Genomic DNA, 16,167 nt, shown 5'->3' with positions numbered 1-16,167 from the left:
AGAAGCGGCGCTGACAGGCTGAAGCGGCGGTGACGCACGTTAGGGAAGCCCTTGGGGTTCGCAGGAGAATCTAAGGGCCGGGAGCAAGTGGTGGCGGGCAGGGCCGGCTCCAGGCACCAGCCTACCAAGCACGTGCTTGGGGCGGCACCTTGGGAGGGGGCGGGGACTGGGGCGGTGCGACGCAACGCTCGGGGAGGGGTCAGGCAGCGCTCTCTTTTTTTTTGCTTGGGGCGGCAGAAATGTTAGAGCCGGCCCTGCACCTGCCCCCTCCCCAGCGGGCCCAGCCTGCCCATGGGACACCCCCCCACCCCTACCCCGCCGGGCACAGCCCTGACACCCCCTCACTTGGCACAGCCAACCTGCCTGTCAGGAGGTGAGCTAGCGATTAGGACCTACGTGTATGTGAAGGATCCATATACACATTGATATCACGTGCTGCTTAGTAACCTACATGAACATAACCTATACAACGGGGGGGGGGCAGGTTTTAGGGTGCCCGGGATTAACCCTTTGGGGAGCAGTACCAAACACAGCCATTTGGCCTGCTAGGAACCGACCCTGGTATCTGGATACAGAACAGGGGCGGGGCTACAACAGGTCATGACGGCCCCGCCGAACAGAACCAGCGACGAGCCCGACGAGCGTGGGGACAGGCTGGTTATTGCTACTAAGCAGATAAGTGACTTACCTCACTTGGCGTGAAGGGAGCCCCTTAGTTTGGGTCACAGCCGAACGCCGCCAGGGAGGGGGCGGGCAGAGCCCCGGTATAACAGAACGCACTAAGACAGAAGGATTTACCTGCGTCCGCACACCTTGTCGGTTCCCACAGCCACCCCACCCGCCTGCCCTGCCGCCACTGCCACCCAGCCTGCCCCAGGCCTGTGCCCCTAACTCCTGCCCCACTAGGCCCAGCCCAGCTGCCCCTGACCCCGGCTGGGTACAGTTGTCTAGCCCACTATACCTCGGGCGTCCCCCTTCACGGAGACGAGACCACAGGATTCTCCCCAGGCCCTTCCCCCCGCGAGTCCCTCAGCATGTGGCAGTGCCCGGGCACCCTGTACCTGCTGCCGTTCCAGCTTCTTCGCCAGTCTCCTCTGTGCTGCTGGGTCGTCCACCTGCACGTGCTCCGGCACCCGCTTCACCGCTAGCAGGAGCAAGGAGAATGGGCTGAGCTGGGGGCCAGGGCATGACCCCAACACGGAGCCACCCAGGCTCCGGGGGAGGGGCGGGGAGAATAAAGAGCCTGGGGACCCGGGAAGGGGGTGGGAGATGAGGGCACAAGCACAATCACAGCGACCTGGGCACAGGGGAGATGGGGCAGAACCACCCAGGGGCTGCTGAGTCAGACACATACCCCACCCCCCTCCGCCGGCTCACCCAGAGGGCGCTGAGTCAGACACCCTCCCCACAGGCTCATCCAGGGGGTGCTGAGTCAGACCCCCACCAGCTCACCCAGCCCCACCCAGGGGGCACTGCTCCAGGCCACCCACTGGCTCACCCAGCCCCACCCAGGGGGCGCTGCCCTGGGCCACCTGCCGGCTCACCCTGCCCCACCCAGGGGGTGCTGCCCCAGGCCACCCACCGGCTCACCCAGCCCCGCCCAGAGGGCGCTGCCCCGGGCTACCCGCCGACTCACCCAGCCCCATCCAGGGGGTGCTGTCCTGACCCCCGCCGGCTCACCCAGCCCCACCCAAGGGTGCTGCCCTGACCCCCGCCAGCTCACCCAGCCCCACCCAGGGGGCGCTGCCCGGGCCACCTGCCGGCTCACCCAGCCCCACCCAGAGGGCACTGCCCCGGGCTACCCGCCGGCTCACCCAGCCCCATCCAGGGGGTGCTGCCCTGACCCCCGCTGGCTCACCCAGCCCCACCCAGGGGGCAATGCCCCAGGTCACCCACCGGCTCACCCGGGGACACTGCTCCAGGTCACCCAGCGGCTCACCCAGCCCCACCCAGGGGGCACTGCCCCGGGCCACCTGCCGGCTCACCCAGCCCCACCCAGGGGGTGCTGCCCTGACCCCTTTGAGCCCATAATCCCAAGGAGGGGAGCAGCCATGGCATGGCAGTTCTGTTCTTACTGGACTGGGGCTCGCTGGGCTGCAGCCTGGGCTTGGCCGGCACAGCTGCTGGGGTTGACTCCACTTTCTTGGTTTGTTTCAGAGCGCGGTCGGCCTCCTGCTTGGCCCAGTGCTCTGCTCACAGCTCCGCCTTGCTCTTCTCCCCTGCCGGCTTCTCGCTGCTGGCCAGGTCCTCGCTGGGCACTGGGGCCGGCATGGGGGGCGCAGCCCCTACAAGAGGAGAGACCGGTCACCGTGCGGGAGCCTCCCACACCCCCGGGCTCCAGAGAGCACACGGCCCATGGTGAGGGGAGAGGGAGGCGCAGTGGTCAGAGCATTCGATGAGGATTCAGGAGATGGGCTCATGTCCCTGCTCCACCATAGATTGGCCAGGCACTGGGCCTCCAGTCCCCACCAGTAGCATAGGGACGGTAGCCTTGCTGTGCCATGGCTGGTCGGGTGTGCCCAGGGGACGGTCAGAGGTGGGACCCGGATGGACAGACAGAGGGCTCGTAACCCAGGGGCCACATGCAAATGAGCAAATGCTTGGAACAAAGTGGGAATTTTCTGTACTATTTTATGAGCCCTGTGTGTGCCTCAGTTTCCCCTCGGTGCTGCGTCGTTACCGAGTGGGTGGAAAGGGGCTGTGTGCTCTCAGGGCAGGGGGAGACGGGGGTGGGTGTCACCCAGCTGCCCAGGCCCCCTACCAGCGGAGCTCTGCGGGTGACAGTGGCAGATCCAATCCCCAACGCCCCAGAGGGAGAGGGATGTCCTGCCTCTCCACAGGGCAGCTGAGCACCAGTCCCCAGCTCAGAACAGGCTGGGGGGGGGGGCTGGCCACTGGAGGGGGGGCCCTCGGACCAGGGATTTGGACCAAGGAGTGAGATGGAGACAGACAGAGCTTGAACCATGGGGGTCACTGCAGCTGGGCTGGGCTGTAACCATCACTTCTCTGGGCTCCCCAAGGGCTGCCTGTGCCATGTGCCAGGCCGCGGATACACCCGCCTGTCTGCCCGCGCTGGCTGGGTGTCCCTGCAGATGCTGGCGGGGGTGGTGCTGCTCTCCCAGATTGTACATGTCTCCCCCAGAGTCTGTCCCAGACTCACTGCCCAGAGCTCCTGGGGTGGGGCAGGGGGGCTGCAGCCCCAGGGGCCCAGTCTCAGGAGGTGGGGAGGCCGGGTGGCTCACCCTGGGGGTAGAGTGAGACCCCCGGGGGTCAGGGTCACTGCAGGCCCTCCCAGAGAATGTTCCCAGGCTGGGGCCTAGCCCGGCCCTGAGGGTCGGCGACAGGGTAAAGTGACCATACGTACTGGTTTTACCAGTACAGTACTGGTTTTTTGGACATTGGTCTGGTTAGTCGTGAGATGTAACCAGTACAGTTTAGGACTACAAAATCAAAAATGATTAATTTATCAAAAGATTGAGTACATCAAATCAATCCTTGATAAACCAGCCTAAATCAGTTTTATTAATTTATCCTAGTTTTAGTTTTATTTTACACAACAGTTCTCGTCGTTGGATCTCGGCATTCAGCACACGCACTCTCACTATATTGTGTCCGCGGCGACTCTTCGATAATACTCCCGCGCATTACATACAGCCCGACCGATGATGACGTCATCACACAGAGCCCGCCAAAATCGACCAATTCGGTGTTAGCTTCGGACTATAAAAGGCCCTCCGCAGCACAGGACAGGCACCAGTGATCTGGCATCTTCGGACCGTGACACTGGCCCTCAGAGCTCTGCGCTCTCTCGGTTACTCGAGCTTTTCGCTCCGCCGTTTTCACGGCGCACCTCGCTGCTTCGCCAGGACCCGATGACTTCGCCCCCTTGGACCAGGACCGGCGTCTTCGCCCCTCTCGATCCTGGACCGGTGACTTCGCCCCCTCGGACCAAGACCGACATCCGACGAAGTTTGTAATAATTGTTTATTTTTGGACACCCATGGTGCCAAAACGACGAAAGTGCGTCTTCAATGACGAGTTAAAATCGAAATATACATTCATCAAAGCAAGTACTAATAATGACAATAGTGAGGTGGAATGTGTAAAATGCAGAAGTATATTTTCTATTGCAAACAGTGGAAAAACCGACATTGAAAACCACATACAAACAGTCAAACATAAACGGGCCGTGTCTGCAGCAATTGCAAGTACGAGTGTGACATCATATTTTAAGAAAAAACAATTTGAAGATGCTGAAAGAAAACTAGCTGCAGCTGAAAGTTTATGGGCGTACTACACAGTAATGCATAATCACTCATTCCGATCAATGGATTGTACCTGCAAACTGATTAAAACATGTTTTGATGCCAGGTTCACATGTTCTAGAACAAAATGCGAGGCAATAGTTACCGATGTGCTGGTGCCTTATGCGAAACAGTTATTGGAAGAGGATTTAGATGCTGCAAATTTTATTTCTATTTATTCGGATGCATCAAACCACAAGGAAGTAAAGTTGATTCCCATAATAATAAGATATTTTTCATACCAGTCTGGAATACACGTCAAAATTTTGGAAGTAAGAGATTTGCCAGGCGAAACATCTGACATAGTTACTGATTATATTTTGGAAGTGTTAAAAAAGTATCGTTTAGATACCAAGGTACTTGGATTTTGTGCTGACAATACCAATACTAACTTTGGAGGAATGTGAAGAAGTGGGAAAAATAACATTTTTACCAAGCTGAAATCAAATTTGGGTGGAAGAGAGCTTGTGGGAATTGGTTGTGCCGCTCATATTTTGAACAATGCTATACAAACTGCAGCCGACTGTGTACCAATTGATGTGCAAACTTTCATCACCAAGATTTATTCATACTTTTATATATATATATATATATATATATACAGTGCGCGTTAATGAATTGAAATAATTTTGTGAATTCGTGGACATCGAATATAAGAAAGTCTTGGGATACAGTGCCACACGATGGTTGGCGTTATAACCCGCGATTGAGCGCGTCCTACAAATATATTCTGCCTTAAAATCATATTTTGCCTCAAACGAGAAGAGCCCCACAATTATCACAAATTATTTTGATAATTCAGAGACAGTTTTGGCTTTACTTTTTGCATAACGAGTCATCAATGTTCCACAATGCTATTTTGAAAATAGGACAGGAGATTTCTATTATAGAAACTAGCAATATTTACAGTGACTTAAAAACAAAATTAGCTGACAGAAAAGCAAACGTTTTCTTGCCGTTACAGGTGCGGCAAAATTTGAAGCCGCTTGAGGAAGAAGGCATATTAAAACCTGCTATTTTCAAAGAAAAAGTGGTAGAATTTTATGACACATGTATTCAATATCTAGAGGAATGGGAAGGACCTATTAAGCATACCGAAAAATTCAATTGGGTTTTGTTAAACACTAAACTCACCCATGACAACATTCAAGTTTGCAGTGATTACATTCTTCAGTATTTTTCTGAAATCAATTTAGTAGAAGATGAACTGTTTGATGAAACCTGCTTTTTCCTGCGCTACATTACAGATGAAAAAATTACTCACTGGAGACAAAATTCTGTACCAGTATCGAACAGATGGATTGAAATATTCAAAGCCTTCAGTGAAAATGATGTTTCCCACAAAAATATTGGCAAATTGGTAGAATATTGTCTCTGTTTACCAGGAACCAATGCACCTGCCGAACGTCTTTTTTCTTTGATGAACAATATCTGGTCCAGTGATAAAACTCAATTACATGTTGAAACTTTGAAATGTTTGCTAATTACTAAATATAATTTTAACCAAACTTGCATGGAATTTTATAAAAACATCCAGGAAAACAAATTATTATTAAAATCAATCCACTCTTCACAAAAATATAAGAAGTAAAATTAGGAATGTAGATTAAGTACTTTTGTACCATTTTTTATTAAAACCATTTTGTTTTACTGCTACACTTGTTTCTTTATTACTTGGATCCCAAAATCCTAAGTATACAATTATGTACTAATCTACCCATATCAAATATTTGTTGTTGGTTTTTTTTGCAAAATTACTTTCATAATATATAATATAAATAAAAGAAGTACATTTTATTGTATTCTTTCACGTAAAGAAAAAAAGAGACAAGCATACTCCACAATATTTTTTCAACTTATATTCTACGACAGCGACTATTACTCATGCTGGCTGAGCTATTTTAAATGTCCTGGTTTTAAATTTGAAAAAAATGGTCACCTTACGACAGGGGCACGCGCTGAGAAGGGGCAGCCCCCAGCTGTACCTGGCGGCTGGGCCTGTGGGTGCCCAGGGGTGGAGGACTCAGCTGGCTGCCCCTTCTCATCTCTCCGCTTCTGCTGCTGCTGCTTCTCCTTCCGCAGCTGCAGCTTTTCCTCCTTGGAGAGCTCCTGGGTCGGGGGGGGACCCCGAGTCAGCACGGCCCCCATGGGCAGCCTGCCCACCCCCTGCTCTGGAGGCAGCGGTACCACAGCCAGCCCCCCACACACACAGCCTGCCTGCTGCACCCCACAGCGCCCCCCAACCCAGCCCCCCACCACACACACAGCCTGCCTGCTGCACCCCACAGCCCAGCCCCCCACACACACGGCCTGCCTGCTGCACCCCCGGCCCAGCCCCCCCCACACACACAGCCTGCCTGCTGCAGCCACTGGTGCAGCCCCTAGCCCAGCCCCACCCACACACAGCCTGCCTGCTGCAGCCCCAGTGCCCCCAGCCCAGCCCACACACACACACACACACACACACAGCCTGCCTGCTGCACCCCAGCCCAGACCCCACACACACACAGCCTGCTTGCTGCAGCCACTGGTGCAGCCCCAGCCCAGCCCCACACACAGCCTGCCTGCTGCAGCCCCAGCCCCCAGCCCAGCCCCACACACACAGCCTGCCTGCTGCACCCCAGCCCAGCCCCACACACACACAGCCTGCCTGCTGCAGCCACTGGCGCAGCCCCAGCCCAGCCCCCCACACACAGCCTGCCTGCTGCAGCCCCCAGCGCCCCAGCCCAGCCCCACACACAGCCTGCCTGCTGCAGCCCCCAGGCCCCACACACAACCCACCTGCTGCACCCCCAGCCCAGCCCTCCCCACACACAGCCTGCCTGCTGCAGCCACTGGCGCAGCCCCAGCCCAGCCCCGCCCACACACACAACCTGCCTACACCTCCCAGCCCAGCCCCACACACACAGCCTGCCTGCTGCAGCCTCCAGCACCCCAGCCCAGCCCCCACACACACAACCCGCCTGCTGCACCCCAGCCCAGCCCCACACACAGCCTGCCTGCTGCAGCCACTGGTGCAGACCCCAGCCCAGCCCCACAGCCTGCCTGTTGCACCCCAGCCCAGCCCCGCCCACATACACACAACCTGCCTGCTGCACCCCAGCCCAGCCCCACACACAGGCTGCCTGCTGCACCCCCACCCCAGCCCCACACACAGCCTGCCTGCTGCAGCCCCCAGCGCCCCAACCCAGCCCCACACAACCTGCCTGCTGCACCCCCAGCCCAGCCCCACACACACAGCCTGCCTGCTGCAGCCCCGGCCCTCCCCACCGAGGCCCCTCCCCATCCCATGACCCGCCCAGCCCCGGGACCCCCGACCCCGGCCCCTCCTCCCAGGAACCCCACGGCTCCTCCCCACCCTGGGACCCATCTGCTCCTCCACTCCTCCCCACCCTGAAACCCCGGGCCCCTCCCCACCCCGGATCCACCTCAGCCCTGGGCCCTCCCAGCAGGGCCGGCTTTAGGAGGTGCGGGCCCACTTCGCACAGTTTCGATGGGGCCCCGGCAGGGATGACTATTAAAATTTTATATATATATATATATATATATATATATATATATATATATATATATAACACATGGGGCTTGTACTCACCGAGCGGTGCTCAAAGTCTTTGGCAGCACTTCGGCGGCGGGTCCTTCACTCGCTCCAGGTCTTTGGCGGCACTGAAGGACCCGCCGTCGAAGACCCGAAGTGCGGCCAGGTGAGTAAAAATTAAAAAGGCGCCTCTAGCCAGAGAAGGGATTCTCACTGGGTGCGGGGCCCTCTTAGGTGCGGGGCCCGATTCGGGGGAATTGGTGGAATAGGCCTAAAGCCGGCCCTGCCCCAGGAACCCCACCCCGTCTCCTCCCTCCCCCAGGGACCCTCTCACTCCTCCCCCCCCGGGACCCATGCCCCCTCCCCCCTGGCCTGGGACCCCCCCAGGTCCTCCTCATGTCCCCGGGAGCTCCCCCCAACCTCCCAGCCCCTCCCCCCACCCAGGGACCCACGGACCCTCAGCCCTGGGACCCCCTGGCCCTCCTCCACCTCAGGATCCCTCGGACCCTGAGCCCCTGGACCACCTGCCCCTCCCCCACCCTGGGACCCCATATCCCTGGGACCATCCTGCCCTCCCCTTCCACTCCAGCCCGAGACACCCCCTCCCCGCCCTTGGACCTCACCCTGAGACATCCCCATGTTCCTGGGGACACCCCTCCCCGTCCCTCCTCCCTCCACTCCACCCCCTGGGACACTCTGGCCCCTCCCCCCAAGATCCTCCCTCAGCCTCGAGATGCCCCCATGAGCCCCTGAACCTCCCCTGAGGTCCCCCCTCAGCCCCGGGACCCCCCAGACAGTTCCTCCCCGACCCCGCTGACCCGTCCCACTCCCTGCAGGATGATCACGGATGTGCAGCTCGCCATCTTCGCCAACATGCTGGGTGTGTCGCTCTTCCTGCTTGTGGTTCTCTACCACTACGTGGCTGTCAACAACCCCAAGAAGCAGGAGTGAGGGGCTACCCCGCAGGTAACGCCCGGCCTGCAGCCCCCTCAGCCCCCGCGGCTCTGGCACCTGGGCACTGCAGCCCCTGGGAGACAGCGCTGGGAGCTCGGAGCTGGGGTGGGGTCTCACCCCATTGGCACAGACACCGCTGGGCACTGGCTGGGGACTCGGAGCTGGGGGTGGGGTCTCGGCCCCTGGTGGCACAGACACCGCTGGGCACTGGCTGGCTGCTCGGAGCTGGGATGGGGTCTCGGCCCCTGGTGGCACAGACACCGCTGGGCACTGGCTGGCTGCTCGGAGCTGGGGTGGGGTCTCAGCCCCTGGTGGCACAGACACCGCTGGGCACTTGGTCGTTAGAACCGTGCGGCTGGTGACATCTCCCCATGAGCATTGTGGTCTCCGGGGGGGGGGCAGGTTTATGATGCCCCTTCCCCTAACTGGCCAGTGAGCCTGGGCATTGGCCCAGTGGGTCTGGCTGGAGCTGGTTTCCCTGGCAGCATGGCTGGCCTGTGAGCTGCAGGGCCTGCCCGGGGGCCGTTCAGATGCAGCAGTCGAGCAGCGTAACGGGGCGGGGACTGGTCCCCGTGGCATTAGCGCCAGCTCCCTCCCGACTCCCCTTGTACCCTGAGCTGTTTGTTCTTGTTTGCCCCGACAGAGCCCAAGCCCTGAGCAGGGCCTGCCATGGCCAGAAGCAGAGCTGACAGCCGCCCCTGGCCCCGCAGCCTGGCTCCATATCGCACCGCGCCGTAGCTTTGTGCAGACACAAATAAAGGGCTGGAACCTCCCGTGTGCGGGCGCCTCGTAGTCACTGCGGTGCCAGCTGAGCCCTACCTGTGGGGCGCAGAGCATGCTGCTCGAGCTGATAGGAGAGGAGGAGCCCTTCAGCTGGGGCCCAGGTTAGACTCCTGCTGCGATCACAAAGGGGGGGGGGGGGACAGGGAAGCCATTGGCCCCACCCCCAGCTCCCCATGCTCTCGGGCAGAGAAATCTGGGCTTGGCATCCCCGGGAAAGAGGCAGGTGTTTGAGGAAGGTCTCCCGGTGACTTGCGTCAGAGCAGCCCTGGGTACAGATAGCGCCAGGTAGATCCCCAGGCCAGAAGGGACCCCAGTGATCATCTGCTCTGCTCGCAGTGGGGGCTCCCGTCCCGGGAGAGGGTCTGAGGGAAGCGGTGGCTCCTGCCAGCCTGGCGGTGCTGACGGTTGTACTGTGGGCACAGCATGCAGGCTGCATTAACCCCTTCTCTTCCAAGGGGGCAAAGCTGGCCCTTGGCTCGCTTGCCCTTCCTCCATCAGTCCAGCCTTGTCTTTAGACCTCCCCCCGAGCAGCCTGCCAGCTCCTGCGGGTGAACACAGTGGGCTCTACTCCTGCCTTCCTGGACCAGCAGCCCTCTCGCTGCTGCTCTGGGCGCGGCAGGCTCCTGGCACAGTTGAGAGGCCTGCCCCAGACTACAGAGCTCAGGGGACATTTCTTCCAAACAAACTTTAATAGAAACACGTCACAGGACAAACCCTCTCTCATCAAAATAGCGTCAAAGCCCTGAACAACTCCCGAGCGGCTGGGCTGAGTGGTAGGCAGCGACCGATGGCTCTGCCTTGGGGGCTGACTGCAGGGCTGTTCCAGCCCTGACCCTGCCCACCCGGAGGGGCTGGCCAAAGCTGCTAGCCTGGGGCCCAGGCACACGGGGATGGGAGCCGACCTGCAGCTCCGCGGCCTGACTTGGTTCTGCTCATGAAGCAGCCTTTGCAAGGGCCTGCCTGGGTTACAAGCTGTTCCCGTGGGGTGTGCCGGGGAGAGCCCTGACTGGGAGATACCCACCCTGGAGCCCTCTGAGGTGCTGCTGGCACTGTACTCTGCCCGCGGAGACGCTCACGGACGCTCCCTCAAGTTGCCTCCACAGCCCTGCTGGGTGTGGGGCAGGGGCCAAGCTACTGTGGGGAGACACAGCCCCCCAGGCTCACTGTGGCAGCAGGGGGCTGCCCACGGGCCGGGTTCTGAGACACACCATGGGAGCTCTGGCTTAGTGGAAGGGGAGAAGGGCTGGGCCTCCCGGGCCTCCCTGGGCACCCCCTGCTAGAAAGCTCTTTGCCCCGGGTTGATTCTCCTGCACCCCAGCATAGGGGCGAGTGCAGCAGTCTGACCCAGTGCCTAGCCCTGCCCAACCCTCTCCACTGCCCAGGGAGACATACAGAGTGATGGTGTCTGCAGCTGCTCCCCGGGCATCACCCCCATCTCCAGCCCCTGGCACCGCGGCTGCTGTTGGCACCCCCAAGCTTGTGACCCAAATCAGCCAGCTGGCTGCACCGAGTGTCCTCCACATGGCCATGGCTGGAGGTTAGTGGGGACCTGCACAGAGCTCTGGGTCTATCTGGGGAGCCCAGCAGTGTCCCCCTCTGCTCAGGCCGGGTGTTCTGCAGAGCCCTGGCTGCTCCAGCAATGGCTCTGTGGGAACTGAGCAAGGGGACCCTGCAGGGCGAGCAGGAGCCTCTCCCTCCATAACACACTTTGGTTTGCAAGGGGAGGCTGGAGCAAACCCTCAGCAGGGTGGGGATGCTGCTCGGCTCAGCCCCACTTCCCCTGCAGCAGGGCAGCGTGGGGGCAGGTGCTGCACCCAGCTAGAGACGGAGGCAAGTGCAGACAGGCGACAGCTGGAGCTGGTGACTGCACTCAGGCTTCAGTGCAGACATTTTGCCAGCAGATCAAGGGACGTGATCATTCCCTTCTATTCGGCACTGGTGAGGCCTCATCTGGAGTGCTGTGTCCAGTTTTGGGCCCCACACTACAAGGAGGATGTGGAAAAATTGGAAAGAGTCCAATGGAGGGCAACAAAAATGATTAGGGGGCTGGAGCACATAACTTATGAGGAGAGGCTGGGGGAACTGGGATTGTGTAGTCTGCAGAAGAGAAGAGTGAGGGGGATTTGATAGCTGCTTTCAACTACCTGAAAGGGGGTTCCAAAGAGGATGGCTCTAGACTGCTCTCAGTGGTAACAGATGACAGAACAAGGAGTAATGGTCTCAAGTTGCAGTGGGGGAGGTATAGGTTGGATATTAGGAAAAACGTTTTCGCTAGGAGGGTAGTGAAGTACTGGAATGGGTCCCCTAGGGAGGTGGTGGAATCTCCTTCCTTAGAAGTTTTTAAGGTCAGGCTTGACAAAGCCCTGGCTGGGATGATTTAGTTGGGGATTGGTCCTGCTTTGAGCAGGGGGTTGGACTAGATACCTCCTGAGGTCCCTTCCAACCCTGATATTCTATGATTCTAATTGTGAGCCAAATCAGCTGGGAGAAAGAATGTAATCAGAAAAATGTGAATGATAATTTGCAGCCTTTTATATACACACACACACACACACAAATAAAAGAAAGGAGAACTTGATAGTAATGAATATAAATTAGAGGTTAGGAATTGTAGAAAATTGATAAGGGAAGCAAAGGGACACAAGGAGACCTCTATGGTCAGGGATCAGAGGATTCAGGGAAGAGCTATGAGAATGATTAAAGGATTAGAAAATATGCCTTATAGTGACACTCAAAGAGCTCAATCTATTTAGTTAAAGAAAAAGAAGGGCTAAGATGCAACTTGATTACAGTCCGTAAGAACCTACATGGGAAACAAATATTTAATAATGGGCTCTTCAGTCTAGCAGAGAAAGGTATATCTTGATCCAAAGTCTGGAAGTTGAAACGAAACAAATTCAGACTTGAAATAAGGCATCTATTTATATTGGTGAGAGTAATTAATCATTGGAACAATTTACCAAAGGTTGTAGTGGATTCTCCATCACTGACAACTTTTAAATCCAGAGTGGATGTTTTTCTAAGACATCTGCTCCAGGAATGATTTTGGGGAAGTTTTCTGGCCTGTGTGATACAGCATTCTGGCCTTGGAATCTATGAAAGCACCTTTCAAAGGACAGTATGGATTAGTAGACTATTAAACACATGGGGAAACTGAGGTACAGAGAGGTGACTCAACTAGGCTCATGCAACAGGTCAGTGGCAGAACTGAGACTGCACTGAGGACTGCCCAGCCAGTGCTCTGCCCATTGGAACACACTGCCTCCTCGATAGTACATTATATTCCCCGAATATAAATTCTGAATAAGGAAAGGAGAGCATTCACACTAGCAATCAGATTTCTTGGAGTTCTGCTCATCCAATCAGGGAACAGAAGTCAAGTCATATGACCCAAGTGTCCAATCCAATCCGCACCCGCAGTCCCGGCTCTGGCCCCGCAGCTCCCCACTGCAGCTCGGCCCTGGCTCCCCGACGTTGCGGCTGGTCTGCGCTGCCCCAGCTCCCGGCCGCTCCAGCTCCCCATCTCTGGCTGCTGCTCTCCCCTTAGCTCTGCCCCACTCGCCTCAGGCAGCTCCCCTCACATGGAGGACGGGACCCTGGGCTCCTGGCTCTCTCATTGGCTGGCCTGCCCTGTCAATCAGGCTCACGTGGAGTATTGGCATTTCCCCACTGGCCCTGGGTTAGAAGCCGTACCAGTGTATAACAGAAATGGTTTATCAAAGTCATGTTCAATAACATGATTGAATCTCTTTACAAACTCAAGGTATAACTTGGTTAGCTTTTGCAGCATGGTTCCTGTATGTTTCATGTGATCTTGCCAAGAGCTAAAGAAAACAGCTACTTTATCCATTCAAGCGCTGGCCAACATTTGAAACCCAATTAACAGCAAACCAATGTAGATATTAATAAGAACATAAGAACGGCCGTACTGGGTCAGACCAAAGGTCCATCCAGCCCAGCATCTGTCTACCAACAGTGGCCAACGCCAGGTGCCCCAGAGGGAGTGAACCTAACAGGCAATGATCAAGTGATCTCTCTCCTGCCATCCGTCTCCATCCTCTGACAAACAGAGGCTAGGGACACCATTCTTACCCATCCTGGCTAATAGCCATTTATGGACTTAGCCACCATGAATTTATCCAGTTCCCTTTTAAACATTGTTATAGTCCTAGCCTTCACAACCTCCTCAGGTAAGGAGTTCCACAAGTTGACTGTGTGCTGCGTGAAGAAGAACTTCCTTTTATTTGTTTTAAACCTGCTGCCTATTAATTTCATTTGGTGACCCCTAGTTCTTGTATTATGGGAATAAGTAAATAACTTTTCCTTATCCACTTTCTCAACATCACTCATGATTTTATATACCTCTATCAAATCCCCCCTTAGTCTTCTCTTTTCCAAGCTGAAGAGTCCTAGCCTCTTTAATCTTTCCTCGTATGGGACCCTCTCCAAACCCCTAATCATTTTAGTTGCCCTTTTCTGAACCTTTTCTAGTGCTAGAATATCTTTTTTGAGGTGAGGAGACCACATCTACACAGTATTCGAGATGTGGGCGTACCATGGATTTATATAAGGGCAATAAGATATTCTCAGTCTTATTCCCTATCCCCTTTTTAATGATTCCTAACATCCTGTTTGCTTCTTTGACCGCCTCTGCACACTGCGTGGACATCTTCAGAGAACTATCCATGATGACTCCAAGATCTTTTTCCTGACTCGTTGTAGCTAAATTAGCCCCCATCATATTGTATGTATAGTTGGGGTTATTTTTCCAATGTGCATTACTTTACATTTATCCACATTAAATTTCATTTGCCATTTTGTTGCCCAATCACTTAGTTTTGTGAGATCTTTTTGAAGTTCTTCACAATCTGCTTTGGTCTTAACTATCTTGAGCAGTTTAGTATCATCTGCAAACTTTGCCACCTCACTGTTTACCCCTTTCTCCAGATCATTTATGAATAAATTGAATAGGATTGGTCCGAGGACTGACCCTTGGGGAACACCACTAGTTACCCCTCTACATTCTGAGAATTTACCATTAATTCCTACCCTTTGTTCCCTGTCTTTTAACCAGTTCTCAATCCATGAAAGGACCTTCCCTTTTATCCCATGACAGCTTAATTTACGTAAGAGCCTTTGGTGAAGGACCTTGTCAAAGGCTTTCTGGAAATCTAAGTACACTATTTCCACCGGATCCCCCTTGTCCACATGTTTGTTGACCCCTTCAAAGAACTCCAATAGATTAGTAAGACATGATTTCCCTTTACAGAAACCATGTTGACTACTGCTCAACAATTTGTTTTTCTATGTGTCTGACAATTTTATTCTTGACTATTGTTTCAACTAATTTGCCCGGTACCGATGTTAGACTTACCGGTCTGTAATTGCCGGGATCACCTCTAGAGCCCTTTTTAAATATTGGCGTTACATTAGCTAACTTCCAGCAATTGGGTACCGAAGCGGATTTAAAGGACAGGTTACAAACCTTAGTTAATAGTTCCGCAACTTCACATTTGAGTTCTTTCAGAACTCTTGGGTGAATGCCATCTGGTCCCGGTGACTTGTTAATGTTGAGTTTATCAATTAATTCCAAAACCTCCTCTAGTGACACTTCAATCTGTGACAGTTCCTCAGATTTGTCACCTACAAAAGCCAGCTCAGGTTTGGGAATCTCCCTAACATCCTCAGCCATGAAGACTGAAGCAAAGAATCCATTTAGTTTCTCCACAATGACTTTATTGTCTTTAAGCGCTCCTTTTGTATCTCGATCATCCAGGGGCCCCACTGGTTGTTTAGCTGGCTTCCTGCTTCTGATGTACTTAAAAAACATTTTGTTATTACCTTTGGAGTTTTTGGCTAGCCGTTCTTCAAACTCCTCTTTGGCTTTTCTTATTACACTCTTGCACTTAAGTTGGCAGTGTTTGTGCTCCTTTCTATTTGCCTCACTAGGATTTGACTTCCGCTTTTTAAAGGAAGTCTTTTTATCTCTCACTGCTTCTTTTACATGGTTGTTAAGCCACGGTGGCTCTTTTTTAGTTCTTTTACTGTGTTTCTTAATTTGGGGTATACATTGAAGTTGGGCCTCTATTATGGTGTCTTTAAAAAGGGCCCATGCAACTTGCAGGGATTTCACTTTAGTCACTGTACCTTTTAACTTTTGTTTAACTAACCCCCTCATTTTTGTATAGTTCCCCCTTTTGAAATTAAATGCCACAGTGTTGGGCTGTTGAGGTATTCTTCCCACCACAGGGATGTTGAATGCTATTGTATTATGGTCACTATTTCCAAGCGGTCCTGCTATAGTTACCTCTTGGACCAGCTCCTGCACTCCACTCAGGATTAAATCTAGAGTTGCCTCTCCCCTTGTGGGTTCCCGTACCAGCTGCTCCATGAAGCAGTCATTTAAAGTATCGAGACATTTTATCTCTGCATTTCATCCTGAAGTGAAATGTTCCCAGTCAATATGGGGATAATTGAAATCCCCCACTATTTTTGGGTTCTTAATTTTGATAGCCTCTCTAATTTCCCTTAGCATTTCATCATCACTATCACTGCCCTGGTCAGGTGGTCGATAATAGATCCCTAATG

The 16,167-nt window shown here is 54.4% G+C and overlaps 1 protein-coding gene across 2 annotated transcripts; it reads left to right on the top strand.

Moving 5' to 3' along the window:
• Positions 1-345: 345 nt before the first annotated feature.
• On the top strand, positions 346-9,551 carry LOC120372243 (dolichyl-diphosphooligosaccharide--protein glycosyltransferase subunit 4). Of its 2 annotated transcripts, none has more exons than XM_039489165.1 (3): positions 346-373; positions 8,679-8,808; positions 9,440-9,551. In XM_039489165.1, exon 2 carries the CDS (start codon positions 8,680-8,682, stop codon positions 8,791-8,793), a length of 114 nt encoding a protein of 37 aa, XP_039345099.1. In that variant the 5' UTR covers positions 346-373; position 8,679; the 3' UTR covers positions 8,794-8,808; positions 9,440-9,551. The 2 variants fall into 2 exon arrangements, with proteins under 2 accessions (XP_039345099.1, XP_039345098.1); XM_039489164.1 differs by lacking the exon at positions 346-373 and adding an exon at positions 2,107-2,358.
• The last annotated feature ends 6,616 nt before the right edge of the window (positions 9,552-16,167 follow it).

The sequence above is a fragment of the Mauremys reevesii genome, linkage group 9 (genome assembly GCF_016161935.1).
Source record: "Mauremys reevesii isolate NIE-2019 linkage group 9, ASM1616193v1, whole genome shotgun sequence".
Classification (NCBI taxonomy): Eukaryota; Metazoa; Chordata; order Testudines; family Geoemydidae; genus Mauremys; species Mauremys reevesii.
Note: the sequence above shows the minus strand (reverse complement) of the source record. Positions and strands in the feature narration are given on the sequence as shown.